Raw genomic sequence first — 24,980 nt, 5'->3', positions numbered from 1 at the left:
TTACAGCTCCAAGATAGACTGTGAGTTATTTTATGTACATTCTCTGTTTTTTTCCCCCTCCTTTTCCTTTAAGAGCTTTTTCACACCGGACCAGTCAGTCAATGCCCCCTCAGGGATTATGGAGTATGCAATAGTAAAATAACATTCTAATAGAAAATGGTAGGTTGTCGCTCATGAATTAACAAAATAATTTTCCACATATAACATCACACTAAGGTGTACGGCGTTCAATGTATAACAGGGAATGATAGTATGTCTATTTTGCTCCAGAGAAGTAGCTCATTGTTCCCGCGTTGGCCCAGATGCTAGGGCGGCAGGTAGCCTAGCGGTTAAGAGTGTTGGGCCAGTAACCAAAAGGTCGCTGGTTTGAATCGAATCAAGCCGACTAGGTAAAAAAATCTGCCAGTGCCATTGAGCAAGGCACTTAACTCTAATTGCTCCTGGATAAGAGCTTCTGCTAAGTTATGTAAATGTATGTAAATTGTAAAGTCTTTTGTTTGTAATGTCTTTTTTGTTACGCGTCGGATCCAAGTAAGACTAGCTAGACTAGCTCTGGCTAATGGGGATCCTAATAAAATCACATAAAAAAAACTCAAAGCTGCTTATTCCGATATTGCTATTCTAACATTATGGCAAGGTTTTGGCTTTGCTGCATGGCTAGTCTACTTGGCTCTGGCCTGTCTTGTAGCATATAGACATTTACTGTGGCTATTATACTCATCCTGTAGCTGTGTTTGTTCTCAGCACCATGCTCAGGGCTGGATCCGCTCTTTGTTGACACTGTGTATTGACTCTTGTTGATTTGACAGGAGTGATTTAGTATGTGGTGTGAAGGTGGGAAATGAATCAAGTCCCCCTGAGAACATAGGTTGAGTCTGCTTTACCCATCTTCATTTTCTCAGGAGAAAGAAAAGAAAGACATAATGAGAAAGAGAGATATAGAAAAAGAAAGGCAGAGAGTCTTTTGACAGGGACAGAGGGCCCAATCTGTCTGTCCCTTGAATCTTAACAAGCCCACAGAGTTCAATACTGACCAGGCTAAGCTTGTCCCATATGACCGGGTCAGTGGCTCTTGCCTGCTGGAGCAATGACATCAGCAGCTGTTCCTGCTGTACTCTAACGGAATGCTGGGCCTGGGCTGGGCAGGCTAGGATGAAATATCTAGCATGAGAGCTCATTGTAATGGGGAGGGAAGCAGGGAAAGATGTGAGGGAGCTGGGTGTGGTGATTTTGTTCCTCCACCATCCAGGGAGAGATGGAGAGGTGGAAGGCCTGGCCCTGCAGCAAGCCCTAGAGCTCTGTTATCTACTGTAGGCCACCTCTGAATCAGAGAACTGAGTCACACGTTTGTCTCCCCAAATAGTGATCCCATCCAGCCAGACCGCTCTGTGCAGACAGACAACTTAGGGAGCTTTAAAACATGTTTTAATATTTTGTAGTAACGAAAGAGAAAAATATAATATTTACAAATGGTAATTCATTTATTTTTCCTGTATGAGTTAGCGAGAGAGAGGGTGTGTGTATTCATGATGACAGAGATTAGTTGTATGAGCAGGATGTATTACATCTGTGTGTCTGTTTGTTAAGGCCAGATCTGAGTAGACATTTAGGGGCAATGTGAATGCAGTGGTTACTGGTGTATTTGTACTGAATCACTCTGGCTGAGCTCATTATGATCATTGTGATGGTGTACAGCGCAGTCCCGCCCACATGCATTTCTGCACCATACTGGTTTCCCTCCCACTCACACGAGGAGGAATGCATCCCACGCACACAAACTGCAGTGCATTCACATTATGCTCAATACTGCTCAGATTCTGCCTTGGATTAGGTTTGCTTCCAGTCAATGATCCAGTCCTTTCTCCAAAGAGCAGCCTGTAGAACTTATATCTCACTCAGTGCTGCAGCCCCTTCATTCCCTCTCTTCATTCCCTCTCTCTGAGAGGACATTTGATATGTTGCAACAGTACTTCAATCTCATACATCAGTGGGTGTGTAGTGGGGGTGGGGCAGTATGCATATCGTCGTCCTCATATGACGTTTCACCCTCCTCACATTGTTGCAAGGGTAGGCTCATCGCGAAACAGGCTTCCCTAAAACAGGAAGCCCGGAGAACTTCCATGGCAGAAAGACGGGTCGGAAGCTGATGTAAATCAGTGACACCTCGCAACACGTCAAGCCAATGAAATGCCTTGCTTGGGCGGCACTCCGAATGTGTGCACCAGATTAGGGAAAGTTAGAAATTGAAGGTGTCATAGGGACTGGTCTAATTGAAGGTGTCATAGGGACTGGTTCAATTGAAGGTGTCATAGGGACTGGTCCAATTGAAGGTGTCATAGGGACTGGTTCAATTGAAGGTGTCATAGGGACTGGTCCAATTGAAGGTGTCATAGGGACTGGTCCAATTGAAGGTGTCATAGGGACTGGTTCAATTGAAGGTGTCATAGGGACTGGTCCAATTGAAGGTGTCATAGGGACTGGTCCAATTGAAGGTGTCATAGGGACTGGTCCAATTGAAGGCGTCATAGGGACTGGTCCAATTGAAGGCGTCATAGGGACTGGTTCAATTGAAGGTGTCATAGGGACTGGTTCAATTGAAGGTGTCATAGGGACTGGTCCAATTGAAGGTGTCATAGGGACTGGTTCAATTGAAGGTGTCATGGGGACTGGTCCAATTGAAGGTGTCATAGGGACTGGTCCAATTGAAGGTGTCATAGGGACTGGTTCAATTGAAGGTGTCATAGGGACTGGTCCAATTGAAGGTGTCATAGGGACTGGTCCAATTGAAGATGTCATAGGGACTGGTCCAATTGAAGGCGTCATAGGGACTGGTTCAATTGAAGGTGTCATAGGGACTGGTCCAATTGAAGGCGTCATAGGGACTGGTTCAATTGAAGGTGTCATAGGGACTGGTCCAATTGAAGGTGTCATAGGGACTGGTCCAATTGAAGGTGTCATAGGGACTGGTCCAATTGAAGGTGTCATAGGGACTGGTTCAATTGAAGGTGTCATAGGGACTGGTTCAATTGAAGGTGTCATAGGGACTGGTTCAATTGAAGGTGTCATAGGGACTGGTCCAATTGAAGGTGTCATAAAAAAGTGCATCCCCCTCCCCAACGTAAAAAATATTTTCACATGACTCTCCCCTTGTACTGTAAAAAATTAGCACACCCTTCCCCTTCATAGAATTAACTCAAAATAATGTTTACGACCACAAATAACAATAACGGTAGCAATGGATATCGACTTTGCCCATTCAACATACTTTTGTGGTAAAGTCAATGCCCCTGAGGGCTACGGGCCAGAAGGTTGAGGGTTCACTGACCACAACGAACAAGCTTAATCTCCCTGCCTGTTTCATTGAGGCCTACACTACAATCAGACAATCATTGGCTAGGGCGAAATCAGATTTTCAACATTTTGATGCCATATTTGTAAGTATATAAAATATATGCCCCAAAAAATCCACCAATAGGTTTGTGTGCCAATGCACCACACAACCAATAGCACAATAAATAGACTATGTCAATCTCAACAAAGTGCATTTGGAAAGTATTCCCCCTGACTTTTTCCAAATGTTGTTACATTACAGCCATATTCTAAAATTGGTTAAAAAATGTTATCATCAATCAACACACAATACCCAATAAGGACAAAGCAAAAATAGGTTTAGACATTTTTGCTAATTTATTAACAATTGAAAACTGAAATATGACATTTACATAAGTATTCAGACCCTTTACTCAGTACTATGTTGAAGCACCTTTTGGATTATGTCGAGGCACAGATCTGGGGAAGGGTACCAACACATTCTTAAATGAAAGAAGTTTGTTACCACCAAGACTCTTGTCGTGGAAATTTCCTCTATTTACCAAATCATGAGCGCAAACCACACACAAGTCAGAGTTAGTTATCAAAGTCCATCTTTAATTATATGAGCTCTATCATAACCCTGTGACTCTCAGGTAATTCAGTGTCTCTCAATGAATTCTCTGAGAGCCCCCTCCACATTGCAATAGCATTTTGACTTTCAACAGTTCAGTATCTCTAATGAAAAGTTGAGAGTCCCAACATAATGGCAAATGGGATCCTTTATAGCAAAGATACACAGGATAAGACAGCATCGGCATAATTCATTGTTCAGCTTTGTCTCCTTTCTCAAACTCAGAACCATAAACCAATCCTCCATATCAACAGGCATATATCAAATTGTCATTTAGATACAACCAATTCTAAATACAACCAATCCTGGACAAACTCACGGAGAGGAGAATGATTGCTATAGGTTAAGATAGGGACAACATTAGAGGGAGCATAGAATGATTCCAGACACTGCCACCCTCCTTTCCCCGCTGGGAAAAGTAGGGAGTGACTGGCACACACACAGTGGAGCAAAAGACTCCACTCCACTTTGACCTCTCCCCTCTCTGCGGCCCATGCAACTTAGTCTTGACATAGAACAGATAACTGCAACCCCGCCACAGTATTATACAAAAATAACATTCTGATGAGAAGTAACTTACAAACATATGATGAATATAAAACATCTTACCTATGTTACCAACCAATTCTGATTATTTCCACATCACTCTTCCTAGAGCTGGCTGCCTGGAAAAACTGAGCAATTGGGGGAGAAAGGCCTTGGTCAGGGAGGTGACCAAGAACCCGATGGTCACTTTGATAGAGCTCCAGAGTTCCTCTGTGGAGATGGGAGAACCTTCCAGAAGGACAACCATCTCTGCAGCACTCCACCAATCAACAGGACAACGGCCCTAAGCACACAGCCGAGACCATGCAGGAGTGGCTTCTGGACAAGTCTCTGAATGTCCTTCAGTGGCCCAGCCAGAGCCCGGACTTGAACCAGATCGAACATCTCTGGAGAGACCTGAAAAAAGCTGTACAACAATGCTCCCCATCCAACCTGACAGAGCTTGAGAGGATCTGCAGAGAATAATGGGATAAACTCCCCAAATACAGGTGTGCCAAGATTGTAGTTGCATACCCAAGAAGACTCAATGCTGTAATCGCTGCCAAAGGTGCTTCAACAAAGTACTGAGTAAAGGGTCTGAATAGGTTTTTTAAATATATTTGCAAACATTTCTAAAAAACTGTTTTTGCATTGTCATTATGTGGTATTGTGTGTAGATTGATGAGGAAAATGTAATCAATTTTAGAATAAGGCTGTAATGTAACAAATTGTGTAAGAAGTGAGGGGGTCTGAATACTTTGCACTTTTTTGGACCAACACAGGTTAGTTTTGAGAAAAGTCAGCTGACCTTGTAAGATACCTAGGTATAACGTAATAGCTAGTTCATTTTCTCTCACGATTATAAGGCCAACCACATTTTTTATAAAAGGTTAGCTGTGTCTCTAGCTTATCCAGAGTCAGTGATACATAGAGCAACCATGTACTGTCTACAGTATCTATGGGAACAACTGCAATCATTTTGCAAGCGACATTACTGTAATGAATTAAATAAAATGAACCTCATAAAATGTTAATGCCTGTAATGCTCATCTCCTGTAGCCTAATTGTCATCTCCTTATTTTCATACTAAATTACAAGGGTTGGATTTGCTCTAAACCAATGTATTTCTCAGCACTTAAAAGGCATGTAAAAAATCTGTTATATGGTTTGCCTCATATACATTGTCTACTGGTATCATTTTGAATTGAGAACATATAGCTCAACATGTGTGAGTTGAGCTATTCTCTGCTTCAGATGACAGATGCCCATGAGGCCAGTAATGCCGTCATACTGTAGGCCTAAGGCTGCGTTGGTGATGCATGCCACATAAGCTGCAGAATGGATTCACATCGTTGATATACTGAGAGAGAGTGACAATCAAATAAAACACATTGGAGATCTTACAACTAGACAAAAAGGAAATGTTCATTTGAAAACACAGACCCATTACAGACAGAAACCCTTCCCCTCTTTATTGCAGGATTGTGATAGGTGATTCATCAACATTGACACTAGTTCATTTTGAATAATAGTATAAACACTTCACTTCAAAGAATCAACACTTCGTCACTTCAACATGTACAAATAAGCTAACTCGTATGTAAAGATTAGACATTTTAGTCTAACCAACAATAGATAATTGAGCAGTAACAAGTAGGCTATTATTACAAAAACTTTATTTCAGGTAAAAAAGAAAAACTCCATACCAGCAGTGGCCAACCTTGCTCCACTGATCCCTAATCTACTGATCTACCTCGCTCCACTGATCCCTAATCTACTGATCTACCTCGCTCCACTGATCCCTAATCTACTGATCTACCTCGCTCCACTGATCCCTAATCTACTGATCTACCTCGCTCCACTGATCCCTAATTTACTGATCTACCTTGCTTCACTGATCCCTAATCTACTGATCTACCTTGCTCCACTGATTCCTAATCTACTGATCTACCTTGCTCCACTGATCCCTACTCTACTGATCTACCTTGCTCCACTGATCCCTAATCTACTGATCTACCTTGCTCCACTGATCCCTAATCTACTGATCTACCTCGCTCCACTGATCCCTAATCTACTGATCTACCTTGCTCCACTGATCCCTAATCTACTGATCTACCTTGCTCCACTGATCCCTAATCTACTAATCTACCTTGCTCCACTGATCCCTAATCTACTGATCTACCTCGCTCCACTGATCCCTAATCTACTGATCTACCTTGCTCCACTGATCCCTAATCTACTGATCTACCTTGCTCCACTGATCCCTAATCTACTGATCTACCTTGCTCCACTGATCCCTAATCTACTGATCTACCTTGCTCCACTGATCCCTAATCTACTGATCTACCTTGCTCCACTGATCCCTAATCTACTGATCTACCTTGCTCCACTGATCCCTAATCTACTGATCTACTTTGCTCCACTGATCCCTAATCTACTGATCTACTTTGCTCCACTGATCCCTAATCTACTGGGTGAGGAGCCTTCTATACCAGCAATCTACTGATCTACCTTGCTCCACTGATCCCTAATCTACTGATCTACTTTGCTCCACTGATCCCTAATCTACTGATCTACTTTGCTCCACTGATCCCTAATCTACTGGGTGAGGAGCCTTCTATACCAGCCCAGCAATAGCACACTTGATTATCAACTCATTAGATTTGATTTGAGTTGAATCAGGTGTGTTATTGCTGGGCTGAAATATAACCCTGCAGACCTCCAGCAAGGCTGGCCTGCTCCAATTGTAATAGGTTTATACATTGTGAGTGATTAACTGTATTTTTGTATACAACATTTTCTAACATAGGTAGGCCTACACACATAACCCATGGCATTTAGGATATACCATTAGTCTCTTAGGATATTCATTGGGACCTCTCTCTTCATTTGGAAACAGGCTTTCACAGCTTTCCATATCTGAGGACAGAAAACATCACAAAGAAACGGGTTTCATTATACTCAAATTAGACAGCACTTAACATTATGTTGCTATTATCTCTATGTCCTCAAAGTTTTCCCCTCTAGGTACTGGTGAATCTTTTAAAAATGTCCTTCCAAAAAATGACCTCCCTTATCCAGTAGCCTACACTCTCCCTTTACTGACATCTGGAGCTGCAATTTCATCCTCTTCCATGGCTATTATCTACAAATGCACTTGGAGACTGCATTTTTTAAATTTACATTTATTAAGATACCTAGCTAATAGGAAGTTAGCTAGCTGATGACATTTAATTCACTTAACTAAACAGTGTGTAAAGTTAGTTAGCTAGCTAGCTAGCAGCTTAGATGAGTTAGCCTACAAAGTGGCCTACTGTAGCCAGCTAGCTAGCTATCTATCATATAATACATTGTTTTTTTTATTGAAAAAATGTATTTACTCACTTGAATAGGTTCTCCAACTGCCTCTGTTTTTTGGGTTCTTACAAAAACTAAATAATGGACAATCTTCACAATATCTTTGGTGGTAGCAAAGCGCAGCCAGCAACCATGTGGATCAAATAAAACAGTCAACCGAATTGTTTCTAGTCATCTCTCCTCCTTTCAGGCTTTTTCTTCTTTGGACCTTACATGGCGATTGGCATCTAATAGTATTACCATGACGATGATCGACCTCAGTTCCTCTTTCAATCACCCATGTGGGTATAACCAATGAGGAGATGGCGTGTGGGTATCTGCTTCTATAAACTAATGAGGAGATGGGAGAGGCAGGATTTGCAGCGCGATCTGCATCACAAATAGAAGCAGCTTCTATGTTAGCGCCTGGCAACACAGATGCTCGTTGGCATGAGCGAGCAGTGTGGGTGCAATGATTGAATAACGTGTGGAAATGTATTTTGCAACGCGAAGCACGCACGCGACGTGAGCGGTGTGGTCAGCAGAGCAGTTACCATACCAGGCTGTGATGCAACTGGTCAGAATGCTCTCAATGATGCAGCTGTATAACTTTTTGAGGATCTGGTAGTTCATTGGTGATGTGGACACCAAGGAACTTGGAACTCTCAACCCGCTCCACTACAGCCCTGTCGTTAATGGGGGCCTGTTCGTTCCCGTCTTTTCCTGTAGTCCACGATCAGCTCCTTTGTCTTGTTCACATTGAATGGTGAATGGGGAAAAAAAGTGTCACTCGAGCGATTTAGAACGTGTTGTGACGTTTGTCTTTAGCAGCGTAATCCACTTTCAATAAATATAAATCACAGACTGTCACCCACACTTTATAATGTGAAAACTAGCACTTGAAACTAGCATAGGCAGCAACTACCCCGACAGGAAAACAGTAACGTTTACAGCACCCCTTCTATGGGCGTGTCAAGGGAGGGGTCTTGAAATGAAACATACAATCAAAATTGTGCCGCTGGTACCAGCAGACCGTTCAAACCATTTTTTTCTCAAAGGGAGGCGTGACAACGACGTGATTTTGGAGGTATGGCAACACGAGACTACTGGAAGCAGCCATTGCATAGAACTGTACATGTTTGAGAGAGATTATTTTGACCCAAAATACATTTGAATCGTTTCAAGGAACATCTTCTGTTGTCTGGGTATAGCAGTACAGGTATAGAGGAGAGGGAGGCTATGGAAATGTTTTCTTGTCTGGGTATAGCAGTACAGGTATAGAGGAGAGGGAGGCTATGAACATGTTTTGTTGTCTGGGTATAGCAGTACAGGTATAGAGGAGAGGGAGGCTATGAACATGTTTTGTTGTCTGGGTATAACAGTACAGGTATAGAGGAGAGGGAGGCTATGAACATGTTTTGTTGTCTGGGTATAGCAGTACAGGTATAGAGGAGAGGGAGGCTATGGAAATGTTTTCTTGTCTGGGTATAGCAGTACAAGTATAGAGGAGAGGGAGGCTATGGAAATGTTTTCTTGTCTGGGTATATCAGTACAGGTATAGAGGAGAGGGAGGCTATGAACATCTTCTGTTGTCTGGGTATAGCAGTACAGGTATAGAGGAGAGGGAGGCTATGGAAATGTTTTGTTGTCTGGGTATAGCAGTACAGGTATAGAGGAGAGGGAGGCTATGGAAATGTTTTGTTGTCTGGTTATAGCAGTACAGGTATAGAGGAGAGGGAGGCTATGGAAATGTTTTGTTGTCTGGGTATAGCAGTACAGGTATAGAGGAGAGGGAGGCTATGGAAATGTTTTGTTGTCTGGTTATAGCAGTACAGGTATAGAGGAGAGGGAGGCTATGAACATCTTCTGTTGTCTGGGTATAGCAGTACAGGTATAGAGGAGAGGGAGGCTATGGAAATGTTTTGTTGTCTGGGTATAGCAGTACAGGTATAGAGGAGAGGGAGGCTATGAACATGTTCTGTTGTCTGGGTATAACAGTACAGGTATAGAGGAGAGGGAGGCTATGAACATGTTCTGTTGTCTGGGTATAGCAGTACAGGTATAGAGGAGAGGGAGGCTATGAACATGTTCTGTTGTCTGTGTGACAGGGGAGAAGGTACATGGGGAGAGGGAGGCTATGAACATGTTCTGTTGTCTGTGTGACAGGGGAGAAGGTACATGGGGAGAGGGAGGCTATGAACATGTTCTGTTGTCTGTGTGACAGGGGAGAAGGTACATGGGGAGAGGGAGGCTATATGAACATGTTCTGTTGTCTGGGTATAACAGTACAGGTATAGAGGAGAGGGAGGCTATGAACATGTTTTGTTGTCTGGGTATAGCAGTACAGGTATAGAGGAGAGGGAGGCTATGAACATGTTCTGTTGTCTGTGTGACAGGGGAGAAGGTACATGGGGAGAGGGAGGCTATGAACATGTTCTGTTGTCTGTGTGACAGGGAGAAGGTACATGGGGAGAGGGAGGCTATGAACATGTTCTGTTGTCTGTGTGACAGGGAGAAGGTACATGGGGAGAGGGAGGCTATGAACATGTTCTGTTGTCTGTGTGACAGGGAGAAGGTACATGGGGAGAGGGAGGCTATGAACATGTTCTGTTGTCTGTGTGACAGGGGAGAAGGTACATGGGGAGAGGGAGGCTATGAACATGTTCTGTTGTCTGTGTGACAGGGAGAAGGTACATGGGGAGAGGGAGGCTATGAACATGTTCTGTTGTCTGTGTGACAGGGGAGAAGGTACATGGGGAGAGGGAGGCTATGAACATGTTCTGTTGTCTGTGTGACAGGGGAGAAGGTACATGGGGAGAGGGAGGCTATGAACATGTTCTGTTGTCTGTGTGACAGGGGAGAAGGTACATGGGGAGAGGGAGGCTATGAACATGTTCTGTTGTCTGTGTGACAGGGGAGAAGGTACATGGGGAGAGGGAGGCTATGAACATGTTCTGTTGTCTGTGTGACAGGGGAGAAGGTACATGGGGAGAGGGAGGCTATGAACATGTTCTGTTGTCTGTGTGACAGGGAGAAGGTACATGGGGAGAGGGAGGCTATGAACATGTTCTGTTGTCTGTGTGACAGGGGAGAAGGTACATGGGGAGAGGGAGGCTATGAACATGTTCTGTTGTCTGTGTGACAGGGGAGAAGGTACATGGGGAGAGGGAGGTTATTTTTTAGATGCTGCTGCAGTCTCCCCATCTGGATGGCCATGTCAGCTCTGATTTAACTCTCACAATCCATGGCCCAGCGAGCAGAGCAGAGCACAGGGCCCACTGTAGAACACATTCCACTGATAAATACAACAATACCCCCCCCCCATCACATTTACCCTCTGCCCCTTCCTTTCTAACAATCTTTTACAAACACCCATCCTCCCTCCACACACACCGCTGAATGCCTGATGCGTTTACCGAGATAGTCTGCTCATTTTTACTGGAGTGCAGGTGCTGTGCTGTTATGGATATGAGAAGACCCTATAGGAGTTGATTGCAGAGTCACCTGACGACACTCATCCACCTAACCACCCCTTATGTTTTCGCCTGAATGTGGATAATGGCCAGCTTCCCACCCTCATCTCATCTCCACTGTGATGATGCAAGCCCCGTGCACACAGCGCTGTAGCTCTGTCTGTCTCCTAGCAACATTCAACAGCCTGTTTATTCCACCCTGCCGCTGTAACCGCAGTGCCCGCACGCCCCGGAGATGAATCACGTCTCTCTCCTGATCTATTTAGCTACCACTCTGACCCGGTGGCACTCTCTATTCCGCTCACCAACTGTTTTCTCACAACAGCTTCCATTGCTCTATGCACCTGCTCCACCAAGTCTCATCTCCCTACCTCCCTTCCTCGCTGTCTATCTCTCTCGCTCTCACTCTCTCGCTCTCCTTCAGAAGCCTCACTCTCCCCCTCCCTATCACTTTCTCTCTCCAGTTCCTCCTCTCTCTCCTTGAGTGTCCTCCCTATCAGCTTCTCAGTTGAAGGTCTTCTCAGAGTGTATTTCTGTCCAACAGTAGCCATGACAACCACCAATGTTTATGGAATTCATATTGTTTAGGTAAGAGTGAGTTATAGATGGGTTCAGGCGTATTTGAGTAAGCTACCTGGTTTGGTGATCAGCCTCATTTCTAAAACGTGTCAGAAAGGGGGATGGTAGGGTGTGAGAGAATAAAGTTAGAACCTGACTGAAATCTGATTACTGTAATAGGTTTACAAGTGTTTTGTGGTTCTCACTCACAAGGCTTTAGAAGAGCGACAAACAGCCCTATGACGAAGGTATGAACATGGTCTCCCATGCTACACAATATACGAAGTCATAGATAATATATCATTATGTTTAACAATACCACTCCTTATTTCATTATTCCACACCAGTCACCTCATCTAAGCATATACCATCTGTATTCAGGCAGTAGGTTTGCATGCTGCTTTTTTGCATAAACAATCACACACACCAAGCACAGCCTCAATATATCTCCCTCTCTCTCACACACACACGTTTGGGATGCCTTGCACGTTTAGCTAGCTAGCCTATCAATACATAATCACATCCTGGTAGTTAGTGTAATCTCAGACTCCTTCATTGCATCCTCCTCTCTCTCACACTCTGCAATGCATGTATATTATATTGCTCCTCCTATCTTCTCCTATCCTCTTCTTCACCCTCCCTCCCCTTCTAAGCCATTCAATTGGAACATTGCAGGATTATCTGTCCACCATTGAGAAACACTGGCTTGTTCACACTGGGTCTGGCCAAGACGGCCAAAAACAAAGAAATTCAACAGAGCCCACTGTTCTCCCTGCTAATGAATTCAAACAGAAGCCAAATCTGGACTACAAAATAAGACTCGAAGAGGGAGTAGCCCGTGTATGGTTCCCACAAGGGCTTGTGGATGTACATTTATTTTTGATAGTGTCCTTCAATCTGTTTTCATGGGTGCGAATAGGGTAAGCGAAAATCATTAATATTGTTGCTCATTTCTGAGCCATAATGGCTTTGACCTTTGCCTTTATTTCCTTCTGGCTGTGCTGTTAGACAGATCCTAGTATGTTGATTGTACAGTGCAATATCCTGCAAGCTATGTCTTCAAGAGAGGTCGTTGATTCATTAATTGCCCAAGGATTGGATCAAAACTCTAATGGACCCAATTATATGACATTCGGATGTATGTCTCTTATCCAAGTCATTTAAAGTTGCTTTCAGTTGGTCAAATTGTCTATCCTCTAGTGATTAAGGGAGAGACTGTGTACTGGTTGTGTTTTTTATATGGGCACCAAGTTTATATTAGAGATAGGGTTTGATAAATTGTCAAGAAAACGTAGTAGCCTATTAGAACTGTTTGGATCATTTTTATAGGCATATTCTCCTCATTAAGCAAAATATACTCAATCATTTTTTATGGTGGAAAAGGCTTGATACTAAGATCAGCTTACTGTATCAGTTTTAGGTACAGGAAGTGAAAATAACCTTTTGAGTCTTGTTCTGAAAAGGAGAAGTAGAATCTGTTTGGACTGGCACATTTAGTGGCCTTGAAACCACAAGCAACATGAAAATGATGTGCAATATATTGAAACTTTGATGTAGCTATTTTCATGTTTAGATTTGACACCTGTCATACTGAACATCAATTGACGCTTCAATCAATTGGGCTATTCTCTGTCTTTCTCATCTCCTCACCGCGCGTTGCAAAGGGAGACAATCTGCTGGCAGATTGACCAAAATAATTAAGCAGCATGTCTCCCTACCTCCCAAATTAAATTAAATCAAACTTTTTTATATTTAAATTTTTTTAAAGTAAGAGAATCATGTCTTAAATATTTTTTTAAAGTAACACAATAAAATAACAATAAAGAGGCTATATATATACAGGGGGTACCGGTACCGATTCAATGTGCGGGGTACACATCCCCTCAAGTGATGATCATTTTTGTTTTCTGGCACATGCCACTTTACAACCCTGAGTACCGGAGGATGATGTATTCTCATTCTGTAGTGTGACCATCTGACCCTGAGGACCTTTGTGTCCACATTGTCCTTTAGTATTAACAAATATTGTGCCAGTAACCGATCTAGCAATAAGCCTTTGACCCTATAATAGTTTGAGAGGTTAACCATGCATGAAAGGACTGTGACCTTCCATGTAGCTTGTCTCACAAGATGATTTTGGAATGGTATGAGTTCTGTTTTTCCCTTGTTATTTCACAATAATGGTAATGCTGCTGAAGGTTAGGTGTGCTTAGTTAGCTTTTCAATGTCACAAGTGTGTTAACATGTAAATATACAGTATTAGCATTGATAATGTAAAATGTTTTTTGTTTTTGCACAAAAATACAGTAAATAACTTAACGCTAAAGCAAAGGTTTTACACAGTTTATTCAAAGAGTATGCAGTTATGTTTAGGTGTGGTTGAGTGTTTATCCAATATAATTCAATGTAAGGAAATGCCTGCAAAATGGAGCATGTTTGACAATGACATTTCACATTCACATACTTCACCCAAATGAATGAATGTTGAAAACATAATCTAGCTTTATTCACATTTAGAAACTGCCTATGGTATAATAACTATATTATAGTAGTGTGCGGTATAGAACCATGTGGGCTTCTTCATGAGCTCAGCTTTTAGAGTCTTGCAGGGGCTTAGCCGGCTCTGGAGGACAGCATGCCTCTTAGCCAGGGATCCAGAGGCTAATTGGAGGGCCAGACTGACAGACAGGTAGACGGACCTATGATCTCACTGAAATGAGAAGCGCACCAATAATAATGGGCGGGTCCTAGCTTGGTTGAGATTATCTAGAGAACCTGACCAGCGGGTCAAAGTATGAAATGTCTTGGTTCCCCTGGATGAAACATTGTCTGCAGCATATCAAACAGATGTAATGCCTTGCTGAGTCACGACTTCTGATTACCATGCATGGTATAGATCTTATTGCTCATAAAACTACAAGGCAATAACTCTGTGACAGTAAACAGTAAACAGCGGAGGCGACAGGTCCGCTCAGGATCGTCCCTGTGGTTGGCGTCCTGCGGCTGGAGCCGAACGCGCCGGGGAGACGGTACTGTCAGGTATGCTCTCTCTCCGGCCTCTAGGTCATCATGCTCCCGCGCCTTAGCAGAGGTGACCGGTCCGCTCCTGTATTCACTCCCTGAACTTCCTTCCCGACTCTCGGAGTACATAGTTAAAAAAACAAATCAAAATATATTTTATATTTGAGATTCTTCAAATAGCCACCCGTTGCCTCAATGACAGCTTTGCACACTCTTGGCATTCTCTCAACCAGCTTCACCTGGAATGCTTTTCCAACAGTCTTGAAGGAGTTCTCACATATGCCGAGCACTGGTTGGCTGCTTTTCCTTCACTCTGCGGTCCAACTCATCCCAAACTATCTCAATTTGGTTGAGGTCGGGGGATTGTGGGAGCCAGGTCATCTGATGCAGCACTCCATCACTCTCCTTCTTGGTAAAATAGCCCTTACACAGCCTGGGGGTGTGTTGGGTCATTGTCCAGTTGAAAAACAAATTATAGTCCTACTAAGCCCAAACCATATGGGATGGTGTATTGCTGCAGAATGCTGTGGTTGCCATGCTGGTTAAGTGTGCCTTCAATTCAAAATAAATCTGACAGCGTCACCAGCAAAGCACCATCACACCTTCTCCTCCCTGCTTTACGGTTGGAAATACACATGCGAAGATCATCCGTTCACCCACACCACATTTCATAAAGACACTTTCCAATTTGGACTCATCAGACCAAAGGACACATTTCTACCAGTCTACTGTCCATTTCTCATGTTTCTTGGTCAAAGCAAGTCTCTTCTTCTTATTGATGTCCTTTAGTAGTGGTTTCTTTGCAGCAATTCGTGCATGAAGGCCTGATTCACACAGTCTCCTCTGAACAGTTGATGTTGAGATGTGTCCGTTCACTTGAACTGTGAATAATTTATTTGGGCTGAAATTTCTGAGGCTGGTAACTCTAATGAACTTATCCTCTGCAGCAGAGGTAACTCTGGGTCTTCCATTCCTGTGGCGGTCCTCATGAGAGCCAGTTTCATCATAGCGCTTGATGGTTTTTGTGGCTGCTCTTGAAGAAACTGTCAAGGTTCTAGAAAAATTCAATATTGACTGACCTTCATGTCTTAAAGTAATGATGGACTGTCGTTTCTCTTTGCTTATTTGAGCTATTCTTGCCATAATATGGACTTGGTCTTTTACCAAATAGGGCTGTCTTCTGTATATCCCCCTACCTTGTCACAACACAACTGATTGGCTCAAACACATTAGGAAGGAAGGAAATTCCACAAAGTAACTTTTAACAAGGCACACCTGTTAATTGAAATGCATTCCAGGTGACTAACTCATGAAGCTGGTTTAGAGAATGCCAAGAGTGTGCAAATATGTCATCAAGGCAAATGGTGGCTATTTGAAGAATCTCAAACATAAAATATATTTTGATTTGTATAACACTTTTTTGGTTACTACATGATTCCATATGTGTTATTTCATAGTTTTGATGTCTTCACTATTATTCTACAATGTAGAAAATAGTAAAAATAAAGAAAAACCCTTGAATGAGTAGGTGTTCTAAAACCTTTGACCAGTAGTGTAACTGCCTTGGGTTTACGCAAGATAGCGTGATGCGCAGTGGCGATAACTGTTGTGTTTGTATTACTGCGGGGCTGATGCAGACATTGCTGTCCTGTATCTGCAGTATAGCTGCCCTGCCTGCGCTTCTCGGTGCTCCTGCTAGTCACGATTCATCACACAAGGAACAAAATGTTCCAGGGTTCCGATTGAGATGAGTAGCCCATCATCAAGGCTTCAAGGTCATATACTGCAGAAATGTGTTTGAAGAAGTAAACACACTGTCTATCTATATTGCCTCTCTATTGCATACTGTATCAAGTAGCCTATAGACCAGTGTTTCCCAACTCCACTCCTCGAGTACCCCGAACAGCACATATTTTTATTGTAGCCCTGGACAAGTACACCTGATTCAACTTATCAACTAATCACCAAGTCCTGTTAAGTTGAATCAAGTGAGTTTATCCAGGGCTACAACAAAAATGTGTACTGTTGGGGTTACTTGAGAAGTGGAGTTAGGAACCACTGCTATAGAATCCCAGGCACAACCACACAAACCACACAATTTCTGTCTTAATGTAGACTGTTCATGATTATGGTGACCTTGTAACAGATTAGGGCTGAAAATGTGTAGCTGTTATCTATCATGTGCATACAACTTGGCTTCTGAGATCCACCAATCCTCATCTGTGAGGTGTTAAAGACACTAATATGTCAGGTTGGCTCAAACTGATCACAACACTCACCTTATGTTGGTCCCTCTAAGGATTTACTGAACATGGCCAGTGTGTAAGTCAGTTCACCTGGTGATTCCCTGTGACACAGATGCTAGATGGCAGACAGCCGAAGAACGAACAGACATGCCACCTTTACTTCTGTCCTCTTAGGGAGCATCACCAGAGAAAAATAGCATGTCTAAATGGCTTGCTAACTTAGCGTCTTACTCTACGATCAACCCAAATCCGAGATTGTATTGCTCCATTGTTTATGTTTTGTCATTTATGATTTGTAAATAAACCAAAGCTTGTTATGTAGCTTGTTCTGTTTCAAACCAAGTATTGGTGCTGTTGTTGGGCTGGCACACATGCTCAGGATTTTGTCTTTAAGACATTTCCTTCCTTGTTTAGGGACCATTTAATGTTGTTTTATGTAGTGTATCCCTCCATGTGGTTGCTATTTTGCACTGGGTAGTTGTGGAGACGTTTAGGCCTGAAGGAGGTGCCACTAATAAATAGTTCATTGAGACAGGAAAGGAGAGCAAAATAGATTAGGTTTCAATTAGAGCTCAATACAAGAATAGTCTGTGCTATTTTATTATTCGCAGGGAAACATCGACCAGCCGTCAAAGGAATAGATACTAATCGTCTATTCATCTCAAATCTTGGAGGAAAGCCAGGAAGCACTATATTTTTTAGAAAGTGGAAAGGTTTACAAAGTAATTGGCAGTTGAATCACATTGTTAGAGGGCACCTACAGTTGTATAAACTTACACTAGATGTTAATGTGAAATAAATGTCTATTTTGGTCTCTTTTACTGTCTGATATCTGGGCTGTATAACTTCTTGTAGACTTTTCAGAGAAAGGATATACAGTGTGTGCATCAGGGTTTCCATTAGTCGGCTTTTGGCCAATTAAAAAAATGAAAAGGCGATAAATAAAAAACTGTTGCTGGCCAAAATGACAGGAGGGAAAAAAAGCCAAAATAATCCTTTAACTTCCATTGCTATATCACCCCGAGGATTGGGGATTACTGAGAGGGAGATTGTTGGAAAGATGTTTCAAATAGCTTACTGTGAGGAACTATAGTTTTAATGTTATCATTTGCAATTGATGTAAAAAAATATATATATATACAGTGGGGAGAACAAGTATTTGATACACTGCCGATTTTGCAGGTTTTCCTACTTACAAAGCATGTAGAGGTCTGTAATTTTATCATAGGTACACTTCAACTGTGAGAGATGGAATCTAAAACAAAAATCCAGAAAATCATATTGTATGATTTTTAAGTAATTAATTAGCATTTTATTGCATGACATAAGTATTTGATCACCTACCAATCAGTAAGAATTCCGTCTCTCACAGACCTGTTAGTTTTTCTTTAAGAAGCCCTCCTGTTCTCCACTCATTACCTGTATTAACTGCACCTGTTTGAACTCGTTACCTGTATAAAAGACACCTGTCCACACACTCAATCAAACAGACTCCAACCTCTCCACAATGGCCAAGACCAGAAAGCTGTGTAAGGACATCAGGGGTAAAATTGTAGACCTGCACAAGGCTGGGATGGGCTACAGGACAATAGGCAAGCAGCTTGGTGAGAAGGCAACAACTGTTGGCACAATTATTAGAAAATGGAAGAAGTTCAAGATGACGGTCAATCACCCTCAGTCTGGGGCTCCATGCAAGATCTCACCTCGTGGGGCATCAATGATCATGAGGAAGGTGAGGGATCAGCCCAGAACTACACGGCAGGACCTGGTCAATGACCTGAAGAGAGCTGGGGACCACAGTCTCAAAGAAAACCATTAGTAACACACTATGGCAGTGTATCAAATACTTGTTCTCCCCACTGTATATACATTTCCCTATATTTCCACACTGCAGGCCAGGACCTCGTATGTGTGCTCAGGTGGGCGTACTCCCTCAACATTAGCAGGAAAGAGAAACCAGACACATGCTCATTGCTCACATGGAGCACTCCAAACAAACGACAAATTTAAAAAAGTCAAATCTCATAAATAACGGTTATGAAATAAACCAGGTCCTGGCCTGAGGTGTGTTGGGTCATTGTCCTGTTGAAAAACAAATGATAGTCCCACTAAGCGCAAACCATATGGGATGGCGTATTGCTGCAGAATGCTGTGGTAGCCATGCTAGTTAAGTGTGCCTTGAATTTTAAATAAATCACAGACAGTGTCACCAGCAAAGCACCCTCACACCTTTTCCTCCATGCTTCACAGTGGGAACCACACATGCAGAGTTCATCCATTCACCTACTACGTCTCACAAAGACACTGCGGTTGGAACCAAAAATCTCAAATTTGGACTCCTCAGACCAAAGGACAGATTTCCACTGGTCTAATGTCCATTTCTCTTATTTCTTGGTCCAAGCAAGTCTCTACTTATTGGTGTCCTTTAGTAGTGGTTTCTTTGCAGAAATTTGACCATGAAGGCCTGATTCACGCAGTCTCTATAACGATACAGGGTGAGACCCAGATGCCGACATTGGAGGCAGATGGTTCGAGTCTCTGATAGTTATTATAAAACAAAGGACTGTCAAAAGATCATAAACCAGGTCAGAGTCCAGGAGGTACAGAGTGGCAGGCAGGCTCGAGGTCAGGGCAGGCTGAATGGTCAGGCAGGCGGGCTCAGTGTCAGGGCAGGTTGAATGGTCAGGCAGGCGGGCTCAGTGTCAGGGCAGGTTGAATGGTCAGGCAGGCGGGCTCAGTGTCAGGGCAGGTTGAATGGTCAGGCAGGCGGGCTCAGTGTCAGGGCAGGTTGAATGGTCAGGCAGGCGGGCTCAGTGTCAGGGCAGGCTGAATGGTCAGGACCGGGAGGACTAGAAAAACAGAGACTTGGAAACAGCAGGTGCACAGAAAAACCATGCTGGTTAACTTGACTAGACAAGATGAACTGGCAACAGATAAACAGAGAGCACAGGTATAAATACACTGAGGGTAATAGGGAAATGGGTGACCCCCGGAGGGGGGTGGAGACAATCACAAGGAATTGGCAAGCGACAGTAGAGCCATTCTGGAGAGAGACTCGTCTGTATCTTTGCCACACCCCCCTTCTTGTCTTAACATTTTAAATTATACTCAATCCACATTATCTTCAGACATATTTTAGATACTTTTCACTGACAGCCACAGCTAAATAATCAACTTGGCCTATTGCTACTTTTTCCAAATAGGCATAGGCCTACGAGCTTGTGATTTGAAACAATCCACAGCCCAAAATAAATAATAATAAGCTAATGATGATTCTTCCGTTGCTAAGTCTTGCTTTCTGGTGAAGTATTTTTCATTATTTCTTTATTTTAGTATAGACAGGAGTAATTATATTATTTTGTCAAATGTATTTCAATTTATTTCCCTGCTTTGCCATTTCTTTTCTGTTCTATTGGTTTTAATACCATCTTTCTTCCGTTGTCCAGAAGCCGAAAGTAGAATCCTAGTCATAATAGCACCGCTGTCATGTATGCTGTTTAGAATGGTGTTTTCCCGCAAATTGTATTTTGGCGAATATTTGAAAAGGACGTTTTATTGGCTGCAGCATTACATGAGTTGCATGTTCTGTTAGAAACATTTCCATAATCTAAATGGGATTTCTATAATTCTGAGCTCTGTGGATGGACGGACTAATGGGTTATGCACCCAGTGCATATGGGTCCGGTAAATTTCTCAAATGGAAGGTAAATTAAAATCTTCCCGGTCACATTGTCTGGCGCCACATTTTCCAAACGGAAATCCAGGTGTGCGTGTCCTGTGTGTGTCTGTGTGTGTCCATGTGTGTGTCCATGTGTGTGTCTGTGTCAATGTGCTCAGCCTTGCGTGCTTTGGCACACATGCATGTGTGTTAGTATGCCTACATGTCTGTGTGCAGTGAATGTGTAATGTTGCAGTCTTCCAGATGGAATATGTCAGGGTAGAGGAACACTTTATGCTTAGCTACTATGTAGTACAACGCAGTGTCATACCTCCATGATGACAGTGATGCTGTGTGCCCTGTGGTGTCTGTGCTATGGTTTCTGGGACAGGCGTGTGGAAAATGGCCTTTCTGTTCCCCGGGGCCAGGGAGCAGTATTCTTTGGGACAGAATACTATTTTTACCTTACTATTAGAGCTGTCTCAGAGCCTCCAAAGGAAGCCTTTCATCGGTGCTGCTCATTGAGTGGTTATGGAAAACATGGTTTCTGAATACCATAGAGAGCCCAAGTATTGTATATCATATCACATCATGTAAATTATGAATGTTGTACACTCTTAGGGTTCCAAAAGGGTTCTTTGGCTGTCCCCATAGGAGAACCCTTTTTGGTTCCAGGTAGAACTATTTTGGATTCCATTACCTGGAAAAAGGGTTCTTCAAATGGTTTTCTTCTAGGGACAGCCGAAGAATAGTTTGAGGTTCTAGATAGCACCTTTTTTTCTAGGTGTGTAGGATGTTCTACTGTATTGCATTTATATAGCTATGCATTCTCACTCTTTCCTCCTTTTCTCCTCTTTCTCTCTCTCTTTCTCTTCCAGTGCATGAGGAACCCAGCTCTGCTGCTGACACATTTAGAGTTTAGCCTGCTTTGCCACAACCAGGAAAATGTCGGGGTCCTACGATGAATCTGCTGCTGCTGCTGACGACGCTATGGACAGCTTTTGGGAGGTACTTCAGAAAACACCATCCATGCTGTTCTTTTGGGTTGTGAAGCAAAACCTATCGACCTTTATAAGCCAAGTCAGACACAACAATCCCTCTTTAGGAGGCATTAAACATGGACATGACTGGCCACCATCTTGTTTTCTCTGTTTGAAAAGGTTATTGACAACAGAAAACAAACATGATACAGTAGGTCATTTCATTTCCGCGAAGATCCATAGGAATATGGTTGCTTATTCCAATGCGTTGATATTGTTGTTGTTGCACAGAACATATCCAATTAGTGCTAATGAATTCACTGAACACAGAGACCCTTTTGTGTCATCGTATGGAGGAGGATCACAGACACACAGACAGACAGAGCCTCTCAGTTAGAAGCAGCACTGAGGGAGCCATTCAGCCTACATGCACCTGCCCTGTATAGATCTCTATGTGGCCAAGAAAGCCCTGGCCACAGCATAGTGAATAGCATAATGACTCTCACAGGGCTAGATGTTTTGATATGAAAAGCACATATCTGACAAAAAACACACCAAATACAAATCTGAATATCATCTATATACTGTGAACTCTGCTCAAAGGGGCTTTGTTTTGAATCTTACATAGAGGACAATGTATGGCTACAGACACTGTTGATAACCTGAAATTGAGAACTCAAGTTTATGTATGTCGGGTTGTTGTTGCTGCAATCAGATGCAATCACTGTACCCTGTACCCCACACCTGTCCCACCCAGCCCAGGGCCCATCCTGTCTGAATGGACAGAGTGGTCTGTGACTGTGGGCTGCATTCCTGTCTCTGCCTCGTCCTGTCAGTGTCCTATCCCTGATAATCTGTCTGCCTGCATTAGAGCAGAGTACAGGATTATAGCAGTCACAGTGCACAAGCACACACACAGACATGCGCGCGTGCACACAGGGACAAACACACTTACATGCACGGGCCATTAGACACACACACAGAGCGCACACACACTCACACAAAGCCACTGCCATTGCATAACTACACATGCACAGGCACGAGCCCCCCCCCCCCCCCCCCACCTCTCCCTCCGTCATGCACCATGAGCTCACGCCCCCTGCAGGCTCTGGGGGGAGGGGCCTCAGATCTCTGTACTGCATATAATAAAGTCCTATTCCAGTCTCCCTTTCACCTTATTTAAGACCTGATTTACTTAATAAAAGGCACATCTCAAAAGGTGGTCCAGGTATCCTCATGACATGGCACAAGCTGGGGGTGGGCCTTTCCTATTTTGTTCTCTATCGCTCCTCTATTTTTCCTCAAGCAAGGGGGAAGGCCAATGCAATCACAAAGTCACCATCAGACCAACTCCTAGAATGGCCTACTCCTTGAAGTTTGCAGGTGTCTAAAAAACATTATTTAGCTAAAAACATGTTTTTTGACACTTTAGTGTGTGGTATTCACTGTCATTGATTCTTGGGATATCACTTTTCAGCAGGAATAGTTCCAAAATCACTGGATGACGTCTTTAAGGTGGCATCTCTTACGGTGCCATCTCTTAAGGTGGCATATCTTAAGGTAGTATGAGAATGATGAAAGAGAGTACAGATGATTCTTTGTTACTCAAGGGTATTAATAGATAATATATCATTTTTATCACTACATCAGAGTTGTAGTATTTAACTCCATTTCTAATTTGACTCTCTCGACAAAGAAAATTAATTTACAGTTTATGTTGGCCCATCAGATTAGTTATTTCCATTTCAAAATATCTTAGTGGTCTTAGAGATTTGGCGTGTTGCACTTACATATTTTAGATTTTTTTTGTGTGCAAATGACTGCATCCTCATCCTCAATCATTGATACCAGTATTTCAATTCAAGGGAAGCCTTGTGTTTTCCTATTTTATGTAACTTGGACCTTTAATCTAACCTCTCACTATTCTCAGGTGGGGAACTACAAGCGTGCCGTCAAGCGGATTGACGACGGCCACCGGCTCTGCAATGACCTCATGGGCTGCCTTCAGGAACGTGCCAAGATTGAGAAGGCCTATGGTGACCAGCTGACCGCCTGGTCCAAGAGATGGAGACAGCTGATCGAGAAAGGTCAATATCGGGATTGGAGAGGTTCAATCAATGAACCAAATCTTACTGTGTGGATTAGAAGCTACTCATATGGTGGCTTTTGTTGCAGTCTGTTTTGAGGTCTTCATCCCATATTAAATTCATTTGATTCATCTCACTGCTCAGCTGTATTGTGAGTGTTTTCTGTAAGATGACAACAGTCATGTTTTCTGAAACCTATATGTTTTGATTGAATGTAAGTAGCCTTGCATGAGCCGGAACACCTCATAGGAGCAGGAGCATTCTGCTAAATGACTTAAATGAGCCTATTTCCTGTTTTTGTAGCACGAGGCAGCTTGATGTACAAGTACACCCCCTGGACAGGATGTTAGTCTATCGCAGGGCCTTAACCCCAATCTATCTCCTTAATGCTTAGTGCCACGCACAAGTGCATTGGGTCTCATTTTTACAGTCTTTGGTATGACTTGGTCAGGGATCAAATTCCCAACCTTCCAATCTCAGGGCTAACACTGAGTTGGTCACGTTCATATTTTCCATCATATTTTTCTGCCACCTATATGTTGTGATTGAATGTCCCCCTGTGATATTCTCTAACCCCAGGACCACAGTATGGCACCGTGGAGAGGGCGTGGCTGGGTGTGATGACCGAGGCTGAGAAGGTGAGTGAGCTGCACCAGGAGGTGAAGAACGGCCTGCTCAACGAAGACCTGGAGAAGGTCAAGAACTGGCAGAAGGAGGCGTACCACAAGCAGATGATCGGAGGCTTCAAGGAGGCCAAAGAGGCCGACGAGGGCTTCAAGAAGGCCCAGAAACCATGGGCCAAGAAGCTCAAAGAGGTAAATTGACTGGAAGGGTTAGGGAAGGGGATCTGTTGTATCCTCCATGTGTACTTGGATTTCTAACAGGAAAACCACGTTATTCTTAAATCCAATACAGGGGACACTATATTTGATATGTGAGTAGGCATTTGATGCACTTGGCTGTTTTCATGACTGACCTCTGAGACCACAACTGGTTAGATTAGTTCATTTGGCTGTGCATCAGTCTGCACTCTTAGAAGAAAGGGTTCCAAAAGGGTTCTTCGGCTGTCCCCATAGGAGCACCCTTTTTGGTTCCAGGTAGAACCCTCTGTTGAAGGGGAACCAAAAGGGTTCTACCTGAAATGAAAAAGGGA

At 43.1% G+C, this 24,980-nt stretch overlaps 1 protein-coding gene and 1 long non-coding RNA gene across 5 annotated transcripts in view; one reads left to right on the top strand and one right to left on the bottom strand.

Moving 5' to 3' along the window:
• LOC115132289 (protein kinase C and casein kinase substrate in neurons protein 1-like) overlaps window positions 1-24,980 on the top strand; it is a 51,165-nt gene that overhangs the window by 14,780 nt on the left and 11,405 nt on the right. For 2 of the 4 annotated variants that reach the window (XM_065020777.1, XM_029664774.2), the window contains exons 1-4: window positions 12,487-12,755; window positions 21,639-21,768; window positions 23,671-23,827; window positions 24,407-24,642. In XM_065020777.1, coding sequence (XP_064876849.1) covers window positions 21,706-21,768; window positions 23,671-23,827; window positions 24,407-24,642 — 456 coding nt within the window. In that variant the 5' untranslated portion in view covers window positions 12,487-12,755; window positions 21,639-21,705. Of the gene's footprint in view, window positions 1-12,486; window positions 12,756-21,638; window positions 21,769-23,670; window positions 23,828-24,406; window positions 24,643-24,980 lie in introns of those variants that run through there. The other 2 variants (XM_029664771.2, XM_029664772.2) reach the window with 1 other exon arrangement.
• Window positions 5,926-8,768, bottom strand: LOC135572564 (uncharacterized). The gene is made up of 2 exons (XR_010464399.1): window positions 7,853-8,768; window positions 5,926-7,387 (listed from the first exon to the last, which is right to left on the bottom strand). It is a non-coding gene; the product is annotated as an uncharacterized LOC135572564 (long non-coding RNA).

This window comes from Oncorhynchus nerka, linkage group LG7 (assembly GCF_034236695.1).
Source record: "Oncorhynchus nerka isolate Pitt River linkage group LG7, Oner_Uvic_2.0, whole genome shotgun sequence".
Lineage (NCBI taxonomy): Eukaryota > Metazoa > Chordata > Actinopteri > Salmoniformes > Salmonidae > Oncorhynchus > Oncorhynchus nerka.
Note: the sequence above shows the minus strand (reverse complement) of the source record. Positions and strands in the feature narration are given on the sequence as shown.